General features: G+C 51.5%; 1 protein-coding gene across 3 annotated transcripts in view; it reads left to right on the top strand.

The window, feature by feature from the left end:
- The window catches only part of PEX1 (peroxisomal biogenesis factor 1), a 32626-nt gene extending 9348 nt beyond the window's left edge, over window positions 1–23278 (top strand). For 2 of the 3 annotated variants that reach the window (XM_040964712.1, XM_040964711.1), the window contains 17 exons: window positions 313–422; window positions 1853–1935; window positions 2947–3079; window positions 3834–3930; window positions 4908–5078; window positions 7312–7466; window positions 9969–10158; window positions 10664–10830; window positions 11112–11246; window positions 13776–13840; window positions 14613–14755; window positions 14841–14944; window positions 16345–16521; window positions 17414–17644; window positions 19612–19770; window positions 19970–20100; window positions 22994–23278. In XM_040964712.1, coding sequence (XP_040820646.1) covers window positions 313–422; window positions 1853–1935; window positions 2947–3079; window positions 3834–3930; window positions 4908–5078; window positions 7312–7466; window positions 9969–10158; window positions 10664–10830; window positions 11112–11246; window positions 13776–13840; window positions 14613–14755; window positions 14841–14944; window positions 16345–16521; window positions 17414–17644; window positions 19612–19770; window positions 19970–20100; window positions 22994–23078 — 2336 coding nt within the window. In that variant the 3' untranslated portion in view covers window positions 23079–23278. The remainder of the gene's footprint in view (window positions 1–312; window positions 423–1852; window positions 1936–2946; window positions 3080–3833; window positions 3931–4907; window positions 5079–7311; window positions 7467–9968; window positions 10159–10663; window positions 10831–11111; window positions 11247–13775; window positions 13841–14612; window positions 14756–14840; window positions 14945–16344; window positions 16522–17413; window positions 17645–19611; window positions 19771–19969; window positions 20101–22993) is intronic. The other variant, XM_040964713.1, reaches the window with a different exon arrangement.
- The last annotated feature ends 4180 nt before the right edge of the window (window positions 23279–27458 follow it).

Genomic DNA, 27458 nt, shown 5'->3' with positions numbered 1-27458 from the left:
CTCCCTGCTGCTGAGCCTGGGAGAGCAGTTTGTGACGGCCACACAGTTCTACCCCCCAGCCAGGTGGGAGGCCAGGTGGAGTTTGGGCTCCTGGCTTTTGCCTGGCCTCGCCTGGGCTGTTTCGGTGATTCGGGGAATGAACTAGCAGATGGGAGATTTCTTTCTCTCCCTGTCTCTGTAACTCCACCTTTCACATAAATCAAATGTTTTAACAGTAAAAAAATGTTTCTGATTTATACAAGATGATATTTAAACCATTAAAGTATTCCATTCATTTCATAAATATCCTTTTGTTACTTTCTTTTTTGATAGGTTTGAAGGAATTTTCTCTGCATATAGTTCATTCTTGGGAGAAAGAGAAAGAAAAAGAAAAAAACATTTTTCTGTTGAGTACCAATCTGCTGCAGAAGATGACAATACAAGTAATTCCATGCTGTTGACTATTAACCAGAAAGATACTTGTTAAATGCGGTAGTAATGATGAGTTACACTAAAAAACCTTGCATCCTGAAATACATTAGAAAGTTGAATGATAAGGAATAACTTGATTTTAAATATTTTACTTTAAATTTTTTTAAGATTTACTTGAATGACAGTTGCAGAGAGGGTCAGAGAGATCTTCCAGCTGCTAGTTCACATTCTAATTGCCCACGATGCCTGGGATTGGGCCAGAGCGAAGCCGGGCGCTCCAGATGGATCTGCAAGCACAGAGGCCTCTGCCGCTTTCCCACGCATTGGCTCGGATCTGGATCTGGATTAGAGCAGCCAGGGCACAGACCGGTGCCCAACGTTGCTAGGTTAACCTGCTATGACACAACACACAGTTCCTTTAAACGTTTTTTTGTCATTAAATAGGTCTTTAAATTACTTGTGTAAATTATTTATTTATCCTAAACTTAAAAATCAGTGTCTCAGCACAGTGAAATTTCAGTAGCAGAGTTGGTTGTGTTCATTGCAAAATGGGTCCCAGTTTTAAATTCCGGTATTGGAGATGTTTAGCCAGGCAGTGACACCACCCACCCGTCGGGAGACAGCGTCCCAGCTCGGGAGTCCGTGGGTGCCACACCTGCTCCAGCTGCCTGCTGAGGCAGATGTAGGGAGGCAGTGCTGGGGGCTCTAGGTGCTGGGTGCTTGCTACGCATCTGGGGGCCTTGATTGAGCTCCCAGCTCCTGGATTTGACCAGACTCAGCCCTGGCCGTTATGGGCACTTGAGGCAAGAACTAGGAAAAGAGCTTCTCTCCGTCTCCACCTCTCTACAAAGTGAAAATAAAATGAAATGCTTTTAGTATTAAAACAAGTGAAAACTTAGTTTTAAGCTTTTCATCTTGAAGATTCGTACTTTTACTGCTCACCCATCTTGTTTTGGCAAAGCTTCATTTCAGCACTCTTCATGGGCTGTCTTCACTTTGCTTCCAGAAGTGCTGAGAGTGCGCCTTCCTTAGGATGCCTGTGCTTGTCACTGCAGAGTTGGAGATGTTTTAGCCGTGTAGAATTGCAGGGGTTTGGAACTGGACCCTATTTCATTATCAGAATGGAGTGGAAGGGATGTCATTCAGAGAAGGTACAGATGTCAGAATTGTGAAAAGGACAGATAAGATAGAAATCCAAATTATAACTGAAAGTGTATTTATAAAATGTGCTAAGGACATGCGGCTCCTTCTGCTTGTTGACCGTACACATTCGTGCTCCCGGATGAGGAAGTGCCGTCACCACAGCTAGCTTAAATGTATGTATGTTACATCTGTTCTCTCTGGTTTAACAAAGTCATCAGCTTAGTTTTGTGGAACCCAAGAAAAACAGGCAACAGATATCACTTTGAAATGTAAAACTAATTTTTCCTTGCTACTATAGGTCCTTCTGGATCCTTTGGTGAAAGAAGAAAAGAGTGAGGAGATTGACTTAAACCTTCCCTTGTTAAAGCTGAGCTCTTTGGGGTGAGAAGCTCTGGCCGAGCGAGCGTGTGTGGAGAGATGTGTGCGCGTTGTCTGTGGCAAGGTCTGTGTGTTCAAAGACGACAGTGGGCGTTGGTGTCACCCAGGGAGCTCCCTCTGCCCTTGGCCACCTCTGCAGGGTGACTGCCTGGGCCTCTGAGACGACTGGCAGGCTGCGCATACTAGGAAGTTACCTTGAGAATTGATTGGCAAGAAGGGAAACCCAGAAACCCCTTGGTCCATCAGTGCTAAACCTAAAAAATTAGTCGGATATTTTGAAATATTTCAAATTAAGTTATTCCTTCACTAACATTTTATTATAATTGGGACTGTTTTCAATTTAAAAGACAAACATATCCAAAAGGAACCTTCTGTCTTTATACAGTAGGACAACCTCAGGGAAATATTACCTGTTAGAATTTCTCAGAGGCTGTTCTTAGACATGATAGTAGTTATTTTGATTTCTTGTAATAATATAATGTGGTCTTTTTTGAAGCATTAAACCATGAAGTAAAAAATGTTTAAACATAGCATTTGTCGATTTAAAGAAACTGTATACTTTGGACTCTAAGGATTTACTGATGTATTTCTGTTACCATAAATTAAATGGCAGTAGGGGACAAGAATTAGCTTTAAGTTCATGTTCATGTGGTCTATATGTTGAGTCAGTTTCAGAGGTAATGATTACAAGGGCTTAGCCTTCAGGTGCCCTAAGCAGCCCCCGTGCATTCGCGGTCGTGTTGGTTGGAAATCCTGTGGAGGTGAAGAACGGTTCCCTAAGGAAGCCAGCGAGGGCAGAGCTGTTAGTTACCAAGCACGTTTGAAAGTAGTGAAGTTGACTTCAAAAGCTGTGGGTCAGATTGGCATTAGTCAACATGTTTCCCCTCAGATCAGATGGAAGTTGTGAGATTTTACCTGTGTGCCTAGCCTGGAAGGGGAGTGCCACCCTGTTGGTGGCTGTGTGTCCCGCTGCCTGCGTCAGCCTGGTCACCAAGCTCCCCCTGTGTGTTGCAGAGGCGTGAGGTCCCTAGGCGTTTCCTGCATGGAGCACGTCACGCACAGCCTCCTGGGCCGTCCTCTGTCACGGCCGCTGCTGGCCCTGGTGGCAGGGCTGAGGAACGGGGCCCTCCTGCTCACGGGAGGAAAGGTAGGTGGTTCGGATGTGTCCGTTCCCACTCCTCACTCAGATGGTTAAACGGGACAGGGAAGGCGTTCGGTCACTAACTGTTTTATGTGTCTGTGCTAGCTGTAAGGGGCGTGGTGACACACTGCCCTCCCTTGCGGGGTGTCAGGTGTAGGATTGTGTGAGGTTTCCTGTTCAGCCTGTTGTTAGGGTCGATTGAGTTGCATATATTGGCCCATCTTTGCCTTACTCAGGTATAGTAAATACCACTTGGTTGTTTATGTATTGCTGAGTTACGTTGCTAATACTGTGTTTTCACCTCAGTTTATCAGAAATCAGTCTCTGTCTGGCATTTGGATTTGCTGTGAGGGTGGTTGGCATTGTCAGATGTGTTTCTTTGGGGATTATGTAGGTTAGGTACTCGTGCTTTAAATGTTTGGCAAACTCTCCATTGAAGCTATCCTAACCTGCAGATTTTTTTTAAGATTTATTTTATTTTTATTGGAAAGTCAGATATAGAGAGAGGAGGAGAGACAGAGAGGAAGATCTTCTGTCTGTTGATTCACTCCCCAAGTGGCCACAGTGGCAAGAGTTAGTCCAATCTGAAGCCAGGAGCCCAAAGCTTCTTCCGGGTCTCTCACACAGATGCAGGGTCTCAAGGCTTTTGGGCCATCCTCCACTGCTGGTGTCCAGTGCCCGATTTGTGGGGCTGAGCTTGCTTGATCTTACTTCTGTGGCTACGTATGTCAGGATTTCTTCTGATGCAGTCCTTTTCCAGGGGAGTGGAAAGTCAGCGTTGGCCAAGGCAGTGTGTCAAGAGGCCCGAGACACACTGGACGCGCACGTGGAGGTGGTGGAGTGCAGAGCTCTACGGGGTACGTGCGCGACGCGGCCTGGCCTTGGCGTTGTCGTTCTCTCTCACCATTTAGTCCTGGGAGTTTCTAAGGAGTGAGTCTTTGACTTTCTGATAATTTGCATAAAACTCTCCACATCTGATGGAGACAGTCCTATTTTTCAGAAGTCTTTGTAGATTACACCCCTGGAAATACCACTTAAACCACTCAGGAAGCTAGTAGTTGGAATATCTTGTAGAATTTTGGTGGTCTCCGAGTCACCAGGGAGACTCAGAGGAGGGCAGGCAGCGGTGGTGGACGTGGTGCCTGGTCTCCAGCTTCCTGTTATCCAGGCAATTAGAAGAGATGCGGGGAGGGTTCCGCCTCCCGCTTCCCGCCTCCCGCTGCCATGTCCTCCTGCCCAGCGGCCACGCCTGCCTTCTCACCAAGTGCTGCAGGTGCAGCCCGGGGGGCCTGGGACCCCCGAGCCCCGCCCGTGGTCAGAGCAGCCTGGTTAGGTCAGTTCTCGCGAGTTTTGTTTGAAGCCTCATTTCAAAATTTTAGTTCAGCTCTCAGGGATAGGAAATCTCTGTGGCTTATGTTGTGAATTTATGTGTTTTCTGTTCTTTGAAACTTAAAGCTTTTTAACTGACCAGGGGATTTGCAACCAAATTTGGAATTCAAATGCAGCAACCAGGCAGCTCATTTGTGTTGATTTTTTTTTTGCAGAATTGTAGCCCCTTCCTTTCGTTTATGTTTTCCCATATGTGTTTTGTCTCCCTGCCTGGCTGAGCCACCTGCGGGTCTCTGTGGGCGGGCACGGATGAGTTGGTCCAGAATTTACAGTACCATTCTCCCGGGCTCAAGTTGCTGAGATCTGACACTTCATACAGCCCTCCCAGGACCATATTGAACCATGGTTGTGATGTGCAAGGTTTTGTGATTGGCATGTTAAAATGGAGATTGAACTGTCACGTCCCTGAACTAACATGAAGCCGTTCCCTGTCTTCTGTGTGAAGGGAAAAGGCTGGCGAGCGTGGAGAAGACGCTGCGGGCAGCCTTCTCGGAGGCCGTGTGGAGGCAGCCATCGGTGCTGCTGCTGGACGACCTGGAGCTCCTGGCGGGGCTGGCTGCGGGGCCGGAGCACGAGCGCAGCCCCGACGCCGTGCAGGGCCAGCGGCTCGCACACGGTAAGGCCCGCCTGTCGGGCAGCGTGCTAGGGCCTCCTGGTAAAGCTGCCCTTCCTGCAGAGCACTGCGTGTGAATGTGTGTGTGACCGTGGCTTGCTTGGCAGGCCTGCAGCTGACATGCAGAGCAGACACACTGAGGCCAGCCTGCAGGCTCTTGGCCGGTTATCCTCCTTGACTTACTAGAAACTGTTTAGTTTATTCCAGATGACATCCTGCTTCTTTCTTTATTTGACAAATATGTATCTAATGCTTGTGCACAATGTGTTCTCAGAATCTAGAAAGAAGAAATAGAGACACTTAGTCCAGAACAGGTTAGTAATGATGGTTTCCACCAGGGCTCGCACTAAGTGGAGGCTCTCACAGTGCTTTGACCACACTGAGCCACCAGGGGGCGCTCGGGTGGCCTGTCCTGCAGGCACTGCTCAGCATGGTGCGGCTTCAGAGTTTATGCAACAAGTGTCCCGGGACAAGCCATGGAGCAGGGGCCTCCGCTGTTTGCACCAAAATAAAGTTACCTTCCAGCTCCATTTTCCAGCATCGTGTTATTCAAAATGAAGGTGACATTGAGTAAGGATTTTATTGGGAATAAAGGAGTTGATAACTTAGCTACTTTGTAGAAAAATTTATTTACTTAGTAATTGTAAAGGGTGACAGGAAGGCACAGAGAGAGATCTTCCACAGCCAGCTCTGTGAGACCAGGAAGAAGCCCCTGGCTTTGCCCTGGCCCAGCCCTGGCTGCTGCTGTCATGCGGAGTGAACCAGCTGGTGGAACATATCTCCCCACCTCTGTCTAACTCTGCCTTTCAAATGGATAATTTCGAATCTTACACAGAAAGAAAGAGCTCACCCCGTATGCCTGTCTACTCCCCACATAGCCTCACTGCCTGGCGCTGAGCCAGGCCAGCCCGGAGCCTAGGACGCCATCCGGCTCTCCTGCATGGGTGACAGGAATTCGAGCACCTGGGCTGTGCTTTGCCGCCTTCCCAGGCGCGTGTAGCAGAGAGCTGGGTCAGAAGTGAGGCATTTGGGACCAGCACCCGGTGGGGGTGCTGGTGTCCTTAGCTCGCTGCCCCATGCTGGCTGTGTCCAGACTGATTTTTTGATGGAGCAGAAATGAACAAGAAACATTTTTAGGCTGATGAAGAAGCCAAGAAAGGATGTCACCAGACACAGACATAAAGTCCACAGAGTTGTGGGAGTGCTCTATGGACGGGGCCGTGGGGGCCTGCAGAGATCCCGCCCTGTGGACGGGGCCGTGGGGGCCGTGGGGGACCCACAGAGGGCTGGTGGAACATGAAGTCATCTGGGGATTCCTGAGAAATGAAGCAGGGACAGTCAAACCAGGGTGGGGTGGGTTATTACTAAATCTGTAGCGTGCTGACTGTATCGGAGGGAAAGCCGCAGGGGACGGTGGGCAGGTGACAGTGCTGGGTGGGAGGTCACTCGGGAGTCACAGGAGTGGCAGTTGTGTTTTGCTTGTTAATCAGAGCATGATATGGAAGCTTGTCATCCCTCTAGAATTTATCCCAAAGACTTTTTTTTTTTAAATTCTCTCACTTGCTTTGTAATCCAGAAGTAGAGACCTCACTAGACACCTTTTTTTTTCTCTCATGTTTTAAAAGCCATTTATTTTTACGCGGGTGGGGGAGGGTGGCAGGGGCGATTTGTTGATCAACAACAGATAGGAAAGCAGTTAGTCCGTTTCGCTAGGCCCCGAGGGCTGGGCTCACTGCATGTGGGAGTGAGGGTCTAGGAATGGAGGGGGAAGTGTGCCCTGGGGACTTACAGGCAAGAGTTTGCTGCTGATGGCAACATAACCAGGAACACGGTTTCACAGTACAATTGAGGGCTTCCTGTAGAAGGGGAAGATGCTCAGAAATGTGGACCCAGAATTTTCCCTTCTAGAAACTGAGTGAACAAAGCCATATGTTTGTACAGACTAGTAGAAAAGTGTGTCGTCATTACTGCTAATGGTGAAAGAGTGGAGACCACTTAAACATGAGGTTGGTTAAATAAGTTATGATCTGTCCATGAAATGGAATAGTATGCAGCCAGTCACAATGGCTGCGGGGTATATATGCCTTTGCAGGCGTGTGAACACGTGTCAGGGAACACACACGTACAGGTGTTACAGCGTAAGTGAGTACAGATGTCAGAGGGCTGTTAACGGTTACCTGGCTACTTTGATTTCCGGGTGTACTTTTCTGAGCTGTGCTATGCTGTTCCGTTGCAGTGTTGATTGATATGGTCAAGGAGCTTGCTGCCACGGGAAGTTTGGTCGCCCTGATTGCCACGAGCCAGGCTCAGGACTCGCTGCATCCTCTGCTGTCGTCCGCGCAAGGAAATCATGTGTTCCAGTGTGTCCAGCACATTCTGCCCCCTAACCAGGTAATACACCGTAAACATTGCTAAAATATTTCCTGTACAGGAAGTTTTTATCATTTTGTTAATGACTCTTGACATTGAACTTGTACTTTCATTAGTGATCATAGGAAACTTAAAATCCAACACTAGTGGCATGTTGGGCTGTGTGCACAGAGCATCCTTGATAATCATCTGAAATGGCCCCTGTCCACATGTCCCCGTGGCCACGGCGCTTCGCCGAGGAGGGCGAGCTCTGAGAACTGCTGAGCAGTCCTGAGCAGTCCTGTGGTCGATCAGGCCGCTTCTCTCCCCAGCACCTGTGGTCTCCACCTGCTGGGGCCTGGGCCAGCAGCATGAGCACCAGGAGCTGAGAAACACATTCTGGGACCAGCAAGCATGTTTGAGATTCTTGTTAAAGATTCAGGCTCACTGATAATTGATTGCTACAGAAGAACAAAGAATATGCCTGCTAGTAAGTGTAACCACGAGATAGCAATACTGGTCATCAAACATGATTCTAGGAAAGTAAGTTCTGGAGCCAGGCATGGTAGCCTAGCAGCTAAAGTCCTCGCTTTGCACACACTGGGATCCTATATGGGTGCCAGTTCACATTCCAGCTGCTCCGCTTCCCATCCAGCTCCCTTTGTGGCCTGGGAAAGCAGTAGAGGACGGCCCAAAGCCTTGGGACCCTCTACCCATGTGGGGGACCCAGAAGAAACTTGGCTCTTGGCTTTGGATTGGCTCAGCTCTGGCTATTGCAGCCACTTAGGGAGTGAACCCACAGACAGATGTTTCTGTTTTTCCTTCTCTCTATAAACCTGAGTTTCCAATAAAAATTTTAAAAAGTAAGTTCTGGAGCTGACATGATGCAGTGTGTTGTTACCAGTACCCCACATGGACACCTGTTTATGTTCCACCTGCACTGCTTCCAGTCCAGTCCAGTCCATTGCTCAGCAGCCTTGGAGAGCAGTGGGAGGTGGTCAGTGCGTGGGCCCCTGCACCCGCAGGGGAGCCTGGGTGAAGCTCTCGCTTTGGCCTGTCCTGGCCCTCACTGTTACGGGCTGGCTGGCTTGCTCGCTTTCCTCTTTCTTTCCTTCAATCTTCTTTCCTTCCTAACATTCCTTGCTTCCTTCTTCATTCCTTCCTCCTTCCTTCCTTTCAACTTATTTTTATTGGAAAAGCAGATAAGATTTACAAATTGAAGGAGAAACGTATCTTCCATCCACTGCCTCACTCCTCAAATGGCCACGATAGCCAGAACCGGGCCGATCTGAAGCCAGGAGCCTCCGCCAGGTCTCCCACATGGGTGCAGGGTGCTAAGGCCTTGGGCCATCCTCCGCTGCTTTTCCAAGCCACAAACAGGGAGCTGGATGGAAAGTCGAGCAGCCGGAACACAAACCAGCGCCCGTATGGGATCCCGGTGCTTGCAAGGTAAGGATGAGCGATTAGGCCGTTGCGTTGGGCCCAGGGGCCTGTTAATCAGAGTGGATAACATCTAGCTCAGCCGAATCTCCCATCCTTACACACAGCCCCTTGGTGGCAGCAGTAATGGCCAAGTTAATCAGGTTTTTACCACCTGTGTGGGACAGGACTGAGTTCCAGGTTCCTGGCTCCTGGCTCTGTCCCAGCCCTGGCTCCTGGCTCTGTCCCAGCCCTGGCTCCTGGCTCCTGGCTCCTGGTTCTGTCCTAGCACTGGCTCCTGGCTCTGTCCCAGCACTGGCTGTTAGGGGTAGTAGAGGAGTGAACTAGCAAATGAAAGCGTGTTCATTCTCTTTCTGTCTGCCTTTAAACTAGGTAAATAAATACAAAGTTTAGGAAACCAAGCTTTTTAGGAACCAAGAAAGAAACGCCCTCTCTTAAGGAAACATACTGCCAAAAATACTGGAGAAATAAATTTTGCATTGTGACTTTTTACTTTTATTCAGTTAGGATGTAAGTGAAGTAGCTGAGGCATACAGTCTGGTCACTTTCACCATGTGCATACGCCTCAATTAAGATGATAAACACCCCCATTCTCCCCGTGTCCTGTGTCCTTGCACTTCCTCCCCACACGACAGCCAGTCTGCTTCCTGTCCCTGTCCCTGGCCTCCACATGCACAGGCAGGTTGCTCACACCCTCCAGGGAGGCCCGCAGGCCGCAGTGGGCCTAGACTCTTCCTCTCAGCGTGCTTCCGGACCTGACTGACGCAGCCCCCTTAGACGGGTGGCAGCCACACAGCCAGGCCATGCCCGGCTCATCTCCTGCCCTGGGCTTGCTCTCCTGTCGCTTTGCGTAACACGACCCTGAGGCCCGCCACTCCACGGCCAGTGTTGCCACAGGACAGGACAGACCGGAAGGAAGCGCAGGGAGGCGCTCGTGTGAGCAGCTTGGCGTGTTCTAGCCTGCAGTCGCGTGACCTGGAGAAGCAGGAGCCAGGGACAGGGGCTGCGGACGGCGTGCTGCAGCCAAGGCAGTAAGACGGCCGTCGGCCCAGGAAGGGCCCCTCAAACTCGCTGAATCTCGCTGAGTCCCTCCCTTCTCCTTAGGAGCAGAGACGTGAAGTTTTGCAAAATATAATAAACAACAAACTGGACTGTGACAGCAGCAGGTTTGCAGCTCTGGACCTGCAGCGCATCGCCAAGGAGACCGAGGGCTTCGTGGCCCGAGACCTCACCTTGCTCGTGGACCGAGCTGTGCACGCGCATCTCTCTCACCAGAGTGTGTCCACCAAGGAAGGTACGTTTCACTGCTCAAACTCCACGTGAAGTCCTTTTCCTAATGTAACTCACGCATCAAATACCAATTTGACTAAGCAGTTGGATGAGTAGAAAATTGGCATTACCGGCTAAGATTTTGAAAATTCACATTGAAAATAAGAGGTTTGGGCCCTGCACGGTAGCCTGGTAGCTTAAGTCCTTGCCTTGCACATGCTGGGATTCCCATATGGGCGCCAGTTCTAATCTCAGCAGCCCCGCTTCCCATCCAGCTCCCTGCCTGTGGCCTGGAAAGCAGTAGAGGACGGCCCAAGGCCTTGGGACCCTGCACCCGTGTGGGAGACGTGGAAGAGGCTCCTGGCTCCTGGCTTCGGATTGGTGCAGCTCCAGCCGTTGTGGCCACTTGGGGAGTGAATCAGTGGATAAAAGATCTTCCTCTCTGTCTTTTCCTCTCTGTCTGTCTAACTTTCCAGGAAAAAATAAATCTTAACAAAAAAAGAAAAGGGGTTTTGTTTCTTTTCCAACAGAGTTAGTTCTAACAACATGGGACTTGCAAAAGGCTCTGCAAGGATTTGTTCCCGCGGCTCTGCGGAAGGTCAGCCTGCATCAGCCTCGAGGTGTGGGCTGGAAGCAGGTCGGAGGCCTGCACGAAGTGCGGCGGATGCTCACGGACACCGTCCAGCTGCCGGCCAAGGTACTAGCTCCGGGGCCGCTGTCCTGCGGCCTGCCCCGGCTCCGTTTCGTCCAGGGGTTTGCCAAGGTGCCGGTGTCTGGAGCCCTGAGACAGACTGGTAACAGAATTGATCTGTTCTCTGCCCGGAAGAAACCTGGAGAGAAACTGCAGTGGTGTTTACAGTAAATATTTGTAGACCCATTTAGGTCACGGCTGCTGTGCTGGGAGGGGTGGGGCCTGGTCTCCGCTGCTTGGGCAGTCTGTGCAGACTGAGCTCCCTGTCCTGTTTTTGTGTTTTTCAGTATCCAGAATTATTTGCCAACTTGCCCATTCGACAGAGGATGGGGCTGCTGCTGTATGGTCCCCCGGGAACAGGGAAGACCTTGCTGGCAGGCGTCGTTGCCCAGGAGAGTGGAATGAATTTTATTAGTGTCAAGGTAGGTTGTGTGGGTGATTATTTTTTTCACTTGAGGTACAATTTAGATTCTCTTGATTCTCTTTTTTTTTTTTTTAAGATTTATTTATTTATTGGAAAGTTAGATATACAGAGAGGAAGATCTTCCGTCAACTGATTCACTCCCCAAGTGAGCGCAACGGCCGGTGCTGCGCCGATCCAAAACCAGGAGCCAGGAACCTCCTCCAGGTCCCCCACACGGGTGCAGGGTCCCAAAGCATTGGAGCAACCTCGACTGCCCTCCCAGGCCACAAGCAGGAAGCTGGATGGGAAGTGGAGCTGCCGGGATTAGAACTGGTTCCCATATGGGATCCCAGCACGTTCAAGGCAAGGACTTTAGCTGCTAGGCCACACCACAGGGCCCTATATTCTCATTTTCAAGTGTGCAGTGGTTGGCACTCTGCATTCACAGAGCTGAGCCGCAGCCACCTCTCACTTTAAAACTTCTTCCCAGTCCTGCTGCTCATTCCCGTGGGCTGGCCAGGCTGTCTGTTGCCCTCTGCCCTTGCGGGGCTGGCTGCTTGGCTCAGAGACATGTTCGCAGGCGGCGTGCAAGGGGCGGAGTGCAACGGCGCTTCCCGGCAGAGTGGATTCTGCACACGGCTCAGGAAGTCGTAGCTGGTGAGACACATTTTTGCTGGCTTGGTACGTTACCCTGGCAGGGATGGTGAAACTCCAAACCTTCTTAATCCTCCTGGTTTCTGAGATAGCTATGACCATGCACTTCTCTGTGCATGTTGCTAGAATATAACCTCACTGGTTTTTAAAACCTAATTTCCAGGCCCGGCACCATGTCCTAGTGGCTAAAGTCCTTGCTTTAAATGTGCTGGGATCCCAGATGGGTACCAGTTCTAATCCCGGCAGCTCCACTTCCCATCTAGCTCCCTGCTTGTGGCCTTAAAAATCAGTTGAGGACAGCCCAAGGCTTTGGGACCCTGCACCCGCGTGGGAGACCCAGAAGAGGTTCTTGGTTCCCAGCTTTGGATCGGCGCAGTACCGGCCGTTGCACTCACTTGGGGAGTGAATCAGTGGACGGAAGATCTTCCTCTCTGACTCTCCTCATCTCTGTGTATCTGACTTTGTAATAGACATAAATAAGTCTTTACAAAAAAACCCTAAGCTTGTCATATTGGGTGGCCCAGTAGGGGAGGATGCGCTGCTCCCTATCCTGTCACAGGGTGGTGTGTTCGCAATAGAAGAGTGTGAGCAGGAAGCTGGTGCTGAGGGGTAAGGGGATGCCAGTGCACGCATCCAAGACGGGGACCCTTCACGTCCACCGGCGTACGGCTGGGCTACTGCCTTGTTGCTGCTTGTTCCATCCGATCCTGAAGCTCCCTGGCTACATTAGGGAACTCGGTGAAATACTAGTGTATTAACAGGTGGCTGGACGGCTAAGAGTGAGAAATTCTTCATCGGGAGCGGTGTTTGGTCTTTTGTTGGTAATAATTTCTCATTGGACATCATTAGCGGCCTGCATAGCTGTTACTCAGAAGAATCTGACTTAAGTAAAAGCTGTTCTCAGTACTGATTTCGCTGTATGTGGTAAAAGCTTCTCTGAGTTTTTTCAGCTGACTTTTAGGAAAGGTGATGCACTCAGTAGCTACAGAAGTAGTATTGGTGAGTGCGGGTGCTGAAGAGAAGCCCGTCTGTAAATGGAATTGTGGGTCTCCAGAGACAGGGGAGGGGAAGAGCTCCCTTTTCAGGCTGTCCGTTCCTTCTCTGCACAAATGACCAGTCCGTCCTTGCGTGGCCCACGTTCAGGAGTGGGCACACTGCCCTGTTGGAGCCGATGCTCCCCTAGTGGACAAAGCTGAAGCCAGGCCAAGTGGCAGCCAGTGACCCAGGGGGTGCTCCCTGGGATGGACAGCAGAGGGTCAGGGTGCAGTGTGATGAGAGGGTCCCAGGCAAGACCCTGGAGCAGGGTCCTGGACAGGCAACACGGCGGCAGTGAGCTCGGGAAGACAAAGCAGCAAGCCGGGGACTCGGGCAGGCGGCCCTGGCGGAGGAAGCAGCGGGCGGGGAACTGTCATGTGCAGTGTAATTCCTAAAGTGTATTTAAGAGACATCCATTGGATCATTTAAAAAATGCCCTATGAGGGCCCGGCGCAATGGTGCAGTGTGCTTAAGGTCCTCACCTTGCACGCCCGGGATCCCATATGGGCACCGGTTCTAATCCCGGCAGCCCCGCTTCCCATCCAGCTCCCTGCCTGTGGCCCGGGAAAGCAGTCGAGGACAACCCAAAGCTTTGGGACCCTGCACCTGCGTGGGAGACCCAGAAGAGGCTCCTGGCTTCAGATCAGCATAGCATTGACCGTTGTGCTCACTTGGGGAGTGAATCATCAGACGGAAGATCTTCCTCTCTGTCTCTCTGTATATCCGCCTTTCCAATAAAAATAAAATAAAGCTTTAAAAAAAAATTAAAATGCCCTATGATTCATCTGGATTTAGTCAAAAGCCAAGGTTGCATTTTGTTATTAAGTAATGCTCTCTCACCTTGTGTTTTACCAAACAGGGGCCAGAGTTACTCAGCAAATATATTGGAGCAAGTGAACAAGCTGTTCGGGATATTTTCATGAGGTCAGTTCCCCATGAGTTGTTTTTAAGTAATTGATTCTATTATTATTTATCAGTGCTTTGGGTCCCTTTAAAAAAAAAAGGATTTATTAATGTTCATTGGAAAAGATGATTTCCAGAGTGAAGGAGAGACAGAAAGCTCCTCCGGCCGCTGTTTCCCTCCCCAAGTGGCCGCGACGGCCAGAGTCAAACCTATTCGAAGCCAGGAACCAGGAACTTCTAGGTCCCCCAAGTGGGTGCAGGGTCCCATGGCTTTGGGATGTCTTATTCTGTTTTCCCAGGCCACAAGCAGGGAGCTGGATGAGAAATGGAGCAGCCAGGACACAAACCAGCACTCATATGGGATCCTGCTGCTTGCAGGGCAAGGATTTAGCCATCACGCCATCATGCCAGGCCTCATAGAAAATATATATATATATATATATTCATGTACACACACATACAATTTAAAGAAACTAAAATGAGCATTTATGTATCCACTAAAGTCATGGTGGAGACTTTAACACAGTTCTCCATAATTAGATGGAGACCAAAAATAAAACAGTAAAAAAAGCCCGGGGGAAGGAGGTGCTGGGACAGGAATCCCAGGGGTACTTTCCTCACCAAGACTTAATGGATCTTAGACGAACGCCGTGACCTCTGTAAGGGTCAGCGTCCCAAAGAGGGCTGAGTGCGTGTGTGTGGCGTTCTTGCCGCGCAGCCGGCGGCCCGGGGGTTTCTGGGAGTTCTACGTACATATCGCTCATGCGCACACGTGCAATGTGTTCTGACGCAGAGCGCAAGCAGCGAAGCCCTGCCTTCTGTTCTTCGATGAGTTTGAATCCATTGCCCCTCGAAGAGGTCACGATAACACTGGCGTCACGGACCGGGTGGTTAACCAGTTGCTGACCCAGCTGGACGGAGTGGAAGGCCTGCAGGGTAAGCGCCGGACGTGCAGCTAGAGGCTGTGTGCAGCAACGCCGAGTTTTACCAGTCCCGGTTGGAGCAGTCTTGTTCTCCCCAGGTGTCTACGTGCTGGCCGCCACCAGCCGTCCCGACCTGATCGACCCCGCCCTGCTGCGGCCCGGGCGCCTCGATAAGTGTGTGTACTGTCCCCCTCCGGACCAGGTGACTCGGCTTGGCTTCTTGTTTTCATTTTTGCTGTTTTGTTTATTAATTTTTCTGAAAGGCTGAGTGACAGAGCTGGTCCCTGCTCCCCCACCTCACCAAATAGCCACAATAGCCAGGACGTGGCTAGGCTGGGGCCAGGTCTCCCAAGTGGGTGCAGGGGCCCCTGATACCCGGGCCTCCCCTGTTGCCTTCCCAGAGAGCAGAACAGTCCAGGACAGGATGCTGGCCTCAAAGCAGAGGCTTAACTCTCAGCACCACAGCACCCAGTCCGTGCAGGAATGTAAAGACAAGCAAACACGGGGTCCCCTTTGGGCCTGGCTGTGGGAGCTCCTGCTCGGAGTCCTGCTGCACTGCCTCCTCCGGCTTCCTGCCACGGAGCACCCAGGGAAGCAGCAGGTGCTGGTCAAGCACTGAGTCCCCGCCCTATGTCCCCCTGGAATGAGTGCCTGGGCCCGGCTCTCCCCGGGCCGTGCCAGGCTGGGACAGGAACCACGGGTCGGAGCTCTCTCTCTCTTTGCCCCCTTCTCCCATTCTGGCTTTCAAGCAAGTATTTTTTTTTTTTTAATTGATTTATTTTTATTGGAAATGCCGATTTACAGAGAGGAAGAGAAAAGAGACAGAGCTGTCTGCTGGTTCACTCCTCAAGCGGCCACAACAGCCAGAGCTGAGCCAATCCGAAGCCAGGATCTAGGAACCACTTCCAGGTCTCCCACATGGGTGCAGGGTCCCAAGACATTGGGCCGTCCTCCACTGCTTTCCCAGGCCAAAGTAGGGTGCTGGATGGGAAGTGGAGCAGCTGGGATTAGAACCAGCGCCCATATGGGATCCCAGGGCAGGCAAGGCAAGGATGTAGCATCGGGCCCTCATGCTGGACCCATAAATAAATCTTTTTAAAAAGTCCAACCTTCACACAGATTTGAAAAGTGCATGGGTAGATCCAGGAGGCTTATCTTGACATCTAAACCCCATCCTAGCAAACTTGACCTCTGCGAGGTCACAGCCAGGGACCCGACACAGACTCAGGAACCGGCAACGCAGGCGTGGAAGCAGGTTACAGGGCCTCCACCCCAGCTCTATAGAGCCTGTCAGACTCACACAGCAGTGACCAGGAGCAGACACATAAGTGAGCAGTAAAGAAATAAAATAGATATGTCCTATATAGCCATTTAAATGACTTTTTGTTGTTCGTTCCTGACTTCCTGGCATACATCCCCAAATCCGCAAAATAGCACCGCATGAGTATAAAATCAACACTAAACAATGTCCCTTCAGCCAGGGAAAAAGTTCCAAGCGAGAGCGCAGAGTACACTTGTCAAACCTCTGTTAGGTACGTATTTTATAAAAAAAATTGGTGGTTTAAGTGATGTTTTTGTAAGGTAACTCCCTTCCTCCTGCAGGCATCACGCCTGGAGATCCTGAAGGCGCTCAGTGCCTCGCTGCCCCTGGCCGAGGACGCCGACCTGCAGCACGTGGCCGCCCTCACCGACTCCTTCACCGGCGCCGATCTGAAAGCCCTCCTGTACAACGCCCAGCTGGAGGCCCTGCATGCCAGCCTGCTCCCGAGTGGGCTCCAGGTAGGGCCAGGCAGCCCCAGTCAACATGGAAGCACACTTTTTGGCAACTTTGGTAAACTTGTATAGAAATGTAAATTTACCCCTAATTACAAGGTGAATATTGCAAAAAGCTTGTAATTATAAACTGTTTTCTTTCATGTAGCTTTAATATTGACAAACATGTTGGTATTTGAAAAGCTATTATCTAAATTAGATCACAAATTACATAATATGAAAAGGAAATTAGTTTATCTTATACTTTAATTCTTAAAAAGTAACCAATTAATATTTATTTTGAAGTTATCCCAGTCCCAGTCTGGCTGATAGGAACCCCTCTGGCATGCCCACTGTGTCTTTTTTTTTTTTTTAAGATTGGTTTATTTGAAAGGCAGAGTTACGTCTTCCATCCATTGGCTATTCCCAAAGTGGCTGCGGTGAGCAGGGTTGGCCAGCCCAAGTCAGGAACTGGAAGCTTCCTCCCGGTCTCCCACATGGTGCAGGCGCCTGGGCACTCAGAGCATCTAACTGCTTCCTGAGGTATTCTAAGGGGCAACGGCTGAGACTCTAGCTGGTCCCCACAGGGGAAGCCAGTGTCACAGGCGGCATAGCTGCCCTGCCATGGCCCTGCCCCCGTGAGGTCCCAGTCTGATGGCATCTTCCTTCCTGCTTGTCTTGTACGCACTCTGAGTACTCCAGGCTGCACTGCCCGGCCGCTGCAGTTAGGGAAAGCAAAGCTGGAAGATTTTTTCTCTGCCTTCTTCTCTCTGTAGTTCTGACTCTTAAATTTTTTTAAAGTTAAAATTGTATCATACACCTCGCCAGAGTGTTTTGGAAGTGGTCTCAATGCCCACGGGAGGGAGGGTGCTGCAAGCCGTGTCATCTTGGTGGTGACAGCCGGTGTCTCTGTGCCCAGGACGGCCCCTCCAGTTCGGACAGTGACCTCAGCCTGTCCCCCATGGTCTTGCTGAACCACAGCAGCGGCTCGGATGATTCCGCCGGAGACGGGGAGCACGGCTGCGACCAGTCCCTCACGTCACTCGAGATGTCCGAGATCCTCCCGGATGAATCCAAGCTAAACATGTACCGGCTCTACTTCGGAAGCTCCTACGAGTCAGAACTTGGAAATGGAACCGCGTCTGATTTGGTTGGTACTTGGGCCGTCGTCCACCAGCTGTCAGGTGCACAGTACCTGAGCTCCTGGCCAGCTATGTGTCCTTCCGGGCCTTGTCATGATGCTGGTTATTAATTTCCCTTGCTTGGTAAGAATTTTAAGACAGGATGGAAGCAAGGAGGGATTGAAGGTATAAATGGTTGCGGGTTACTTGTTGGTTTCTTCAGGTCTAACTGCATTAACAGCTTTAAAAAGTCTTGCAGCACATTCAGCTTATAGTTTAAATTCTCTTATTAGAAGAGCTAGAAATACAATGACACTTGTGTCAGTTCAGAGGAAAGTGGCAGTCAGGTCCAGGCGAGGAGTGTCCCATCCTGTGGGCAGTGCCGTGGTTGTAACCGTGGGCTGTCCTGCCTTCTGCCACGTCAGCAGCACTGGATCACTTTCACTGAAGTGCTTTTTTCTTGGGTTTTGTAGATTAGATTTCTTTATACTGCAAGGTTTTTTTTTTTTAAGGTTTCTTTTTTGGAAAGGCAGATATACAGAGAGGAGAGACAGAGAGGAAGATCTTCCGTCCGATGATTCACTCCCCAAGGGAGCGCAACGGCCGATGCTATGCCGGTCTGAAGCCAGGAGCCTCTTTCGGGTCTCCCACGCGGGTGCAGGGTCCCAAAGCTTTGGGCTGTCCTCAACTGCTTTCCCAGGCCACAAGCAGGGAGCTGGAAGGGAAGCGGGGCCGCCGGGATTAGAACCAGCCCCATCTGGGATCCCAGGCGTGCAAGGTGAGGATCTTAACCACTGTGCCATTGTGCCGGGCCCCCGCAGGGTTTTTTTTTTTTTTTTTTTTTTTTTTAAAGATTTATTTTTATTATTTTGTTATTGGAAAGGCGGATGTACAGAGAGGAGAGACAGAGAAGAAGATCTTCCGTCCGATGATTCACTCCCCAAGTGAGCGCAACGGGTCAATACTATGCCGATCCAAAGCCAGGAGCCTCTTCCGGGTCTCCCACGCGGGTGCAGGGTCCCAAAGCTTTGGGCCGTCCTCGACTGCTTTCCCAGGCCACAGGCAGGGAGCTGGAAGGGAAGCGGGGCTGCCAGGATTAGAACCGGCGCCCATATGGGATCCCGGGCGTGCAAGGCGAGGACCTTTAACCACTTGCGCCACCGCGCCGGGCCCCCGCAGGGGTTTTTAAAAAGATTTATTTTAAAGTCAGAGTTGGACAGAGAGGCCTTCTGCTCCTGGTTCTTTGCAAAAGCTGGAGCTTCTCCTGGTCTGCCATGGGAGTGCAGAGACCCGCCACTTGGGCCAGCATCCCCTGCTCTCCTAGCCACGGGCAGGATGCTGGAGCAGCTGGTGCTCAAACCAGTACCTAGGAGATGTCAGCATCACCGCTGGGAGCTGAACCTTCTGTGCCATAACATTGGCCCCAGAATTGTGTATTTTTAATATGCAGGTAACTCATGTTTATTCTCAAGAAAAGTAAGTTAAAGCCACTGCCTGCAACACCACCACCCTGTGTGGATACTAGTTCTAGTCCCAGCTGCTCACTTGTGATCCAGCTCCCTGGGAAAGGCCTGGGAAGGCAGGGGAGTGGACTTAGGCCCCTGCACCCACATAGGAACCCTGGAAGAAGCTTCTGGCTTCAGACTAGCCCAGCTCTAGGCCATCCTGGCCATTTGCGGGAGTGCAATGGCGGATGGAAGATTTCTAACTCTGCCTTTTAGGTAAGGTGAGTAAAAGTAAAGTAAATTTTAATTCCCATCTTCAGTTCTGTTTCTTACCTGCACCTGAAAGTGTTCCAGAACCTCCATGTAGCCCTGTCCGCTGAGCCCTCCAGGGAGTGCTGGCTGGTGTGGAGGGACAGAGCGAACAAGACCCCGCCGTGTTGGGGTGGCTCTCACTGCAGCAGTGGGAGCGTCGGATACGCGCTTCCTCTGGCACAGTGAGACAGCTGCCTGTGCTGAGCGCGTTTCCTCACCCCTCCCCCTGTGTCTGGCAGAGCTCACAGGACTTACTGGGAGCCCCCGGGAGAGAGGCGCTGCCCCCTGTGCTGCGGACGGCGTCGCAGGAGGGCTCCCAGGACCTGACGCAGGAGCAGAGAGAGCAGCTCCGGGCAGACATCAGCGTGATCAAGGGCAGATACCAGAGCCCCCGCGGGGTAAGGCTTCCCTCACCCCATGCTGACCAAAGTCCACTTCCTCCAAGCTGTTCTTTTTCAGCTCCTAGTTGCAAGTGAATGAGCTGTGCTTCCAAAGCGGGAACACAGGGACACCAAGGGCCAGACGCTCCCTGCAGCCCCCTGGGTCTTAGCAGTGTCTCCCAGCCCAAGCCAAGCTAACTGTCCGTCTCTGTGTCAGGAGGAGGAGTCGCTTCCGCCCCCAGGACCAGGCAGCGCAGGTCTGGCCATCAGTCAGTCGCACCTGCTGACTGCCCTGGGGCACACCAGACCGTCCATCAGCAAGGAAGACTGGAAGGCTTACACCGAGCTGTAAGTACCAGAGTCCAGTTTACAATGGAGATCACACAGGATGTAGCTAGCTATGCAAATGTTAACCATGTAATTTAAAATCATTTTGAATATTTAAAAATCAACGCAAAAATTTTATGCAGTAGTGATCGTTGTAACTGAGAAGTCAAAACAGTTTTCATTAATGCATTTGATATTGAATTTATAAGTTTTTAAAGGTTTGTTTGAGTTACAGGAGAGAAAGACAGGTCTTCTGTCTACTGGTCACTCCTCAGTCGGGCCAGGCCAAAGCCAGCTGCCACACCCGGGTCTCCCAGGCCGGGGACCTCAATGCAGCGGCCCGGACAGGTGGGCCCTTCCCTGCTGCTTTCCCAGGCCAGCGTGAGGGAGCTGGATTAGGACAGCAACTGGGGGGGCGGGGGGGGGAGGGATCAAGCTAATTCTCTGCCTGCAACGCTGGCATCCTTCTGGGCACTGGTTTGTGTCCCAGCTGCTCTACTTACAATCCAGCTCCCCGTTGATGACCGAGGAAAGCAGCGGAAAATGGCCCAAGTCCTTGGACCCTCCCACCCACGTGGAAAGCCTGCAGGAAGCCCCTGGCCTCAGATCAGCTCTGGCCGTTTCTGGCCATCTGGGGAGTGAAGCAGCAGGTGGAAAATCTTAATTGGAAATGCAGATCTACAAAGAAACAAATATTAGGAAAAAACCAAAAGGAGCAGCTGTGACTCCACATATGGGATGTGGGCGTCATAGGTGGTGGCTTTCCCTGTTATGCCACTGGTTCTGACCACCACCCCCCCCCCCATAATTTTTTAAGATTTATTTTTATTGGAAAGTCAGATATACAGAGAGGAAGATCTTTCTCTGTCCACAGTCAAGGAGCTGGATGGGAAGCTGGGCCCATATGGGATCCTGGTGCGTACAAGGTGAGGACTTTAGCTGCTAGGCTATCACACTGGGCCCTATACATTTTTTTTTTAGCATTTATTTGAAAGCAAGAGTAACAGAGACCTCCCAGCTGCTGATTCACTCTCTAAATTGATAGGGTGGCCAGGACTGGGTCAGGCCAAATCTAGGAACCTAAACACCATCCAGATGACAGGAACCCAAGCAACTAAAAAATATAAGACAGGCTGCAGCATGTTCTTGTAAAGATTTACCTGTTTTCTTTTCAAAGGAATGCACACACTTAGACCATTCATTTGTAGCCCATGTTTAGGACACACTTGGATTTACCAGAATCTTGTCATTGACCCTGTAGATAGCTCCGAGTTTCCTTTTATAATAGCTGGGGACACACTGTGCTCCCCTCTGCAGAGCCTGTGTCCACGCCCAGCACCCGGGACGCTTCCTGCGGGGGCAGTGAGCAGCTCAGGCAGCCAGCCTTCCTCCGTCCTCACAGTGCACGTGCGAGAGACACAAAGCAGAGTTAGTGCTGGTCTCTAGAAGCTGGACTGCAGTACCTGGAGGGGTGTGTGACAGGAACCTCGTAACCCCACAGCTCCCGGGGGCGGGTGGAGCCAGAGCAGAGCTGCTGCGTGGACACACCTGAGTGACACACACAGCTGCGTGGACACACCTGAGCGGCCTGGCTAGCCCAGCTTCCTGCTGGCGCCTGCAGCCAGTTAAGGAGTGGGCCAGCAGGGGGCGACGCCTCTCTGCCTTTCAAATAAACATCCATCTTAGATGAGAACACTGCAGTTATACACAACATTCATCTAGCCATAAATCACTATCCGGTTACCGTAAACGAAGTGGTAATAGACATTCTTAGAGCTGAACTCTGTCCTTAACTTCTTCGCTGGGATGGAGGTGGGCTTGTCACCTGAACCCCAGGTACCGAAGGCAGGCATGTTGGGGTCACCCGTACTCAACAGCCGAATCATTTGGGGTGCTTCCGTCATCACATGGAATATTGCTGTGTTTCTCCCAGCTTGGCTAAGCTAGGAGGAACACAGTATAAAGTTTTCAAATAGGTAAAATTAAATCATGAGCCCAGTACAGTAGCCCAGCAGCTAAAGTCCTCACCTTGCATGTGCCAAGATCCCATATGGGTGCCAGTTTGTGTCTTGGCAGCTCTGCTTCCCATCCAGCTCCTGCTTGTGGCCTGGGAAAGCAGTCGAGGACGGCCCAAAACCTTGGGACCCTGCACCCACGTGGGAGACCTAGAAGAAGCTCCTGGCTCCTGGCTTTGGATTGGCGCAGCACCGGTTGTTGTGGTCACTTGGGGAGTGAATCATCAGATGGAAGATCTTCTATCTCTTCTCTGACTTTCTAATAAAAATAAATCTTTAAACATATATAAATCATATACTAACTTATCTCTGCCCTTTCCTCACTTTTCTATTGGAGTCAACTTTTGGTGATGGGCTCACAAGTGAGCGCCCAATGCCTGGCGCCATCGCCCCCCCAGGGTACAGGAGGCTGGAAGCAAACCCAGATCTCAGCAGGCTAGGTGGGCAGACCCCCGGTTCTGCTTCAGGTGCCAGCTGACGTGTACCCTGGGAGCAGCAGTGATGGTTCGGGTAGGACCAGCTTGCCTTCTGGGCTCCTGGCCTGGCCCGGCCCACGCTGTTGCAGGTATTTGGGGAGCGGGTCAGAGGCTGAAGTCCTTCTCACATACAAAAGTCCTGCCTTTCACATACAAAACCAGTGGCAGACACTGAGCAGCAGTCAGGACGTCGCACTGCAGGCCCTGGGCGTGTGTCCGGCCCAGCTCCCTCTGCGCCTCGGGAGGCAGCTCGGCGGGGGTCCCTGGGGCCGGGCTCAGGTGGGCTCAGCTCTCTCCCTTTCAAATGAAAAGAACCCAAAGCAATTAGGCTGAAGTACAACTTTCTGAAAGTCTACTTCTAAGAACTCTCACTTCTCTTTTACAGTATTTACAGGCATTAAATACCATCTTTTCTTTTTTAAGGTATGAAAACTTTCAAAACCCAAAGAGAAAAAATCACAGTGGAACTGTGCTGTTTCGACCTGGGCAGAAAGTCACGTTAGCCTGACCGCACTCGGCTCTGGGGGCGGGGGACAGACGTGGTCACTCCAAAACGCCCCTGCTAAGCGCTGGGACTGCAGCGAGCAAGAACGCACGGGATTCACACTACAGGATAAGCTGGGGTATTTGTAACATTTCTGTATTAAATCATTCATGAGTAATATTAAATGATGGAAGTAATTTATGCAAATAAATTGTTTTGAACTCATGATTGCACATGTGGCACTTTTCTAGCATTTGACAGATTTCATGCTTATAGTCTATTAACCTGCTGATCCAAGTGTTTGTAAACCTTATATTTTCTGACAAATTCAAATAAGTAATTATGCCCCTAAGTGCTCCCACCTGCGCCCAGCAGCTCAGTGAGCGCCCTTTGCTCCCGGCACTCAAGCCTCATCTTACCTTGGTACCCTCTGATGCAAGACCCAAATGAGGGCATCAGCCAGCAGTGCCGACACTGGCTACCTAGAGGAAGAACAGTTAGAGCAAATACACAGGCGCACAGTGGGCGGAGACAGTGTCCAGGCGTGGTGGCCTCCAGCCTTCATCTGCACATTCCATCCTCCCACCAGAGGCTGTGGAGCCGTCCGCCAAGTGCTGTCGCAGACCCCAGGGCTCGTCCCCATCTGTGAGCTGGCAGCTGTTCCCCACCAGAATCCATTCCCTCGCCCCGCTGCGTGCTCCTGCCTCCCCCGCACACTGCCAGGAATACTGCCCCGGTCGTGGGCGCAGCAGGGAACTCCTGCCCAGCCCAGGGGGCCCAGAATGTGATGGTTCCAGGCAGGCCCGCGGGGGTCCCACAGGAAGAGGCTTCCGACCCCCAGGCAGCTGCTCCTCTGCCGCCTCAGACACTGAACGCCCCAGCCCCGCTGCCACGCGTGCCCGTGTGCACTGGCCTCCCCACCCCACCACCAGCTGACCACGGCCGCAGGCTCCCCCAATCCACACCGAGCCCAGCTCCACTGCTGCACCCCTGCCCGTGTTCCTGGCAGCCGTCAGACTCGGCAGACACACACCTTCCAACACGCTCTCCTCTGCTTCCACGGCTCAGAAAGTGAGTGTGTATCAGGCCACGTAACAAAATCTGAGGACAAGTTTGAGATGGGCTTCCTTTCTAGAACAAGGGGATGAGGCCTGGAGATGCAGCAAGCACCTTGCGACCACAGACCACGACGGCAGGGCCGCCAACACGGACCTCCCTGCCCAACTCCTCTGCCAAGCCGACATCCCTGCCCCACACGTCCTGTGCTGTCGCTTCCTGGTGCCCGAGACACATTACACCCATGTTCTCTAAGCAGGGCCCGTCAGTCCAAATCCACCCCCATCCTGGACCCCCCAGACCTCCACGGCCAGCCTCCCCAGGCCCAGGTAAGGCCACCAGCAGCAGCACGCTGCCAAGGGTGCCTAGGCCGGGCCGGCACAGCCCTCCTAGCACAGTCTAGAACAAGTCAGTGTTCTCGTTTCACTGCAGGTAGCAAGTGGCAATCTCACCTCCCCGCACTTCCTTTCTCAGTACTGACAATTTCCAACCTGAAATAGCGTGTTCACTGACAGACCCGAACAACCCAAGGTGAAGACGCACAGCACTGACTGCGTGGCTTCAGCACAGGAAGCCCACTCCACAGCGCCAGGCACCCACAGCGCCAGGCACCCACAGGACCCACCCCAGGAACGAGACGAGAACCTCACGCAGCCAGGCACCCACAGGGCCCACCCCAGGAACGAGACGAGAACCTCACTCCACGCAGCCAGGCACCCACAGCGCCAGGCACCCACAGGGCCCACCTCAGTACCGAGACCAGAGCCCCACTGGGAGCCCCTCTCTTGCTAACAGATCCGTTACTCTTGTTTCTCAACCTCAACTGTGGCCATCCTCTGAATAGATGAAAACGGAGCTGAAGAGGAAAAAGCTGGCAGCCACATTTTAGAAACCCCCCGAGGCCCACTGCAAAATCCATGACTGACTCGAGTCACCCTGGGAGCAGGCAGTTACTTGAGCCCAGCGCTCCGTGAGGGACTGGGTTTGACTCCTGGCTCCCAGTGCACCCGAGGGGGCAGCGGGGATGGCTCAGGGGACAGGTTCCCGGTGACCTGAATTGAGCTGGCGGCTCCCAGCCACCATGGGCATTTGGGGAGTGAACGGAGAGGGCAGATCGCTACAGCTGTGTCTGCCTCTCATAGCAGCATGCCAGCAGGCAAGCACCAGCACTGCCTTTCCCCCTCTTTGACTCACAGCAGAGCGGCACGGGCACAACCTGGCACGGCCGGCTGCATTCATCACACAAAAAATAAACCAGAATGGAAATTAGGGAATAAACTCAATTTTGACATAAAAATTAGGCTAGCACTTACTATCCTTGAAGGCTGGAATTGTGGCACGCTGGGTTATGACACTCTGTGGCACTGCCATGCTATAATGCAGTGTTAGTTCAAGTCCCAGTGATTCCACTTCCAACCTAGCTCCCCGCTGAATTGCCCGGGAAGGCAGCAGGCAACCACTCCGACTACTCGGCCCTGCCACGCACGGCAGGGACGAGGACGGAGTTCTTTGGCCTCGTCCTGTCCTGACTGCTGTGGCCTTTCGGCAAGTGAAGCTGTGGACATAAGCTCTCTCTCAGGACTGCCACCTGCAATGCCCACATCTCCAATGGGCGCTGGTTTAGGTCATAGCTGTTCTACTTTTCAATACAGCTCTCTGTTAATGGCTTCAGCAGGTGGTCCAGGTGCGTGGGCCTGCTACCCATGTGGCAGAACTGTAAGAAGCTCCTGGCTTTGGCCTGGCTGAACACTGGCCATTAAGACCATCTGGGGAACAAAGCAGAGGACAGCAGATATGTCTGTGTGTCTCTCTCTCTTCCTCTCTTTCTGTAGCTCTTTGAAAGAAAAAAAAAATCTTTTGAAAAAAACGATGTCACTCTTTCAAACAGATACTCTTAAAATAGCAGCCTTAGTATCATCACTGAAAATAATGCTAACTTTTTTTCTCTGTAATTTTGAATTTCATGTAATGCTTCAACATAATTTCCACTGTAAGCAACTGCAAAGAATTCAGGTAAAATCTCACTTGGGAAAAAAATATGGATCACTTGGCTCCCCACCCTGACATATGTGCCCCGAAACAAACTTGGGGGTAGGCTGGATTTGCTGGGCAAATGCCGGAGCTTACACAAGTTCATGACAAAGTCGTATTACAAAATCTATGCCTGAATTTTGAAATTTCTTGCAGCAAAATAAAGACCTCCTAATGCCATTTCCTATGATCCTCTGAGGTAACCTCATACATGGGGGGACTTCCCATCTTTCAATTCCATTTATCCTTGAAGTTTTTTTAAGGTTAATTTGAAAGGCAGAATTACAAAGAGTTAGAGAGAGAAACAAAGTCCATTTGTCCACTGACTCAATCCCCAGACCATCCCAGGAGCTGGAGCAGGTCGGTCCGAGCCAGCAGCACAGAATGCCACCCAGGTCTCCCATGTGAGCAGCAGGGGCCAGGTACCTGGGCCATCTGCTGCTGCTTCCAGGGCATGCTAGCACAGAGGCGGAGCAGCTGGGACTCAAACGGGTCACCACGTGGAACCTCAGTGTCACAGGCAGTGCTTAGCCTACTGTGTGACAACACTGGTCCCTGTGCACCAATGTTTCAGAAGCCACCTGCCAGGTATTTGCAATACACAGGTGACGGTGCGATGCGTCATTTTGCAACTTGTTTTTTTAATCACAGATAAGTTGTCCATATTCACATGTTCCTTGTGAAGACCTGCTAGAGCTGAGCCTGCATGTCCCGTTTTTCTCCTGACAGCCTGTAGCTCTTTACAATTCTAAACTATGCCGCACCCCTGGCTTTGTCGCAAGCCTGAGCAGTCTGGATCAGACACCTAGATGTGGAACTGCTGGGATGCAAGACAAGTATGCCAACCACTCAGTCAACCCGGCCAGCGCCCCTCCCAGGCACCTCCGTCAGTACATCCTGCCTTAAAAACACATGCACACGCACAGCACAAAGGGATGGCCCCAGCAAGCCTGTTTGCATGTTCACATTCTGCAGGCATTTCCTCCCACCGAAGCGGCTGCCTGTCTGCAGATCTTGTCTGCAGGTGGTCTGGTATTCAGCTTTGGAACTGGGAACCTTCCCTCATCATTGCTAACTTCCACCCTGCCTGCCTGCCATTCACTACACAACTGCAGTGCAGCTCAAACACTCCCCTCAGATGTGCAGATGTATGGTTTACACAGCTGTTACCAATTGAGAAACAAGACCAATGTTTAAAGCACGCCCAGGCCAAGCCAGTGAAGTCCACACCAAGACCCCTGCCTGTGCGGTCTGTGAGCGAGCGTATGCTCCAGACACAAGCACGTGCAGGGACCCACACAGGCATATTACAGAAAC

Source organism: Ochotona curzoniae, unplaced genomic scaffold (genome assembly GCF_017591425.1).
Source record: "Ochotona curzoniae isolate NIBS_2020 unplaced genomic scaffold, NIBS_Ocur_1.0 scaffold_3835, whole genome shotgun sequence".
NCBI classification, from domain to species: domain Eukaryota; kingdom Metazoa; phylum Chordata; class Mammalia; order Lagomorpha; family Ochotonidae; genus Ochotona; species Ochotona curzoniae.
Note: the sequence above shows the minus strand (reverse complement) of the source record. Positions and strands in the feature narration are given on the sequence as shown.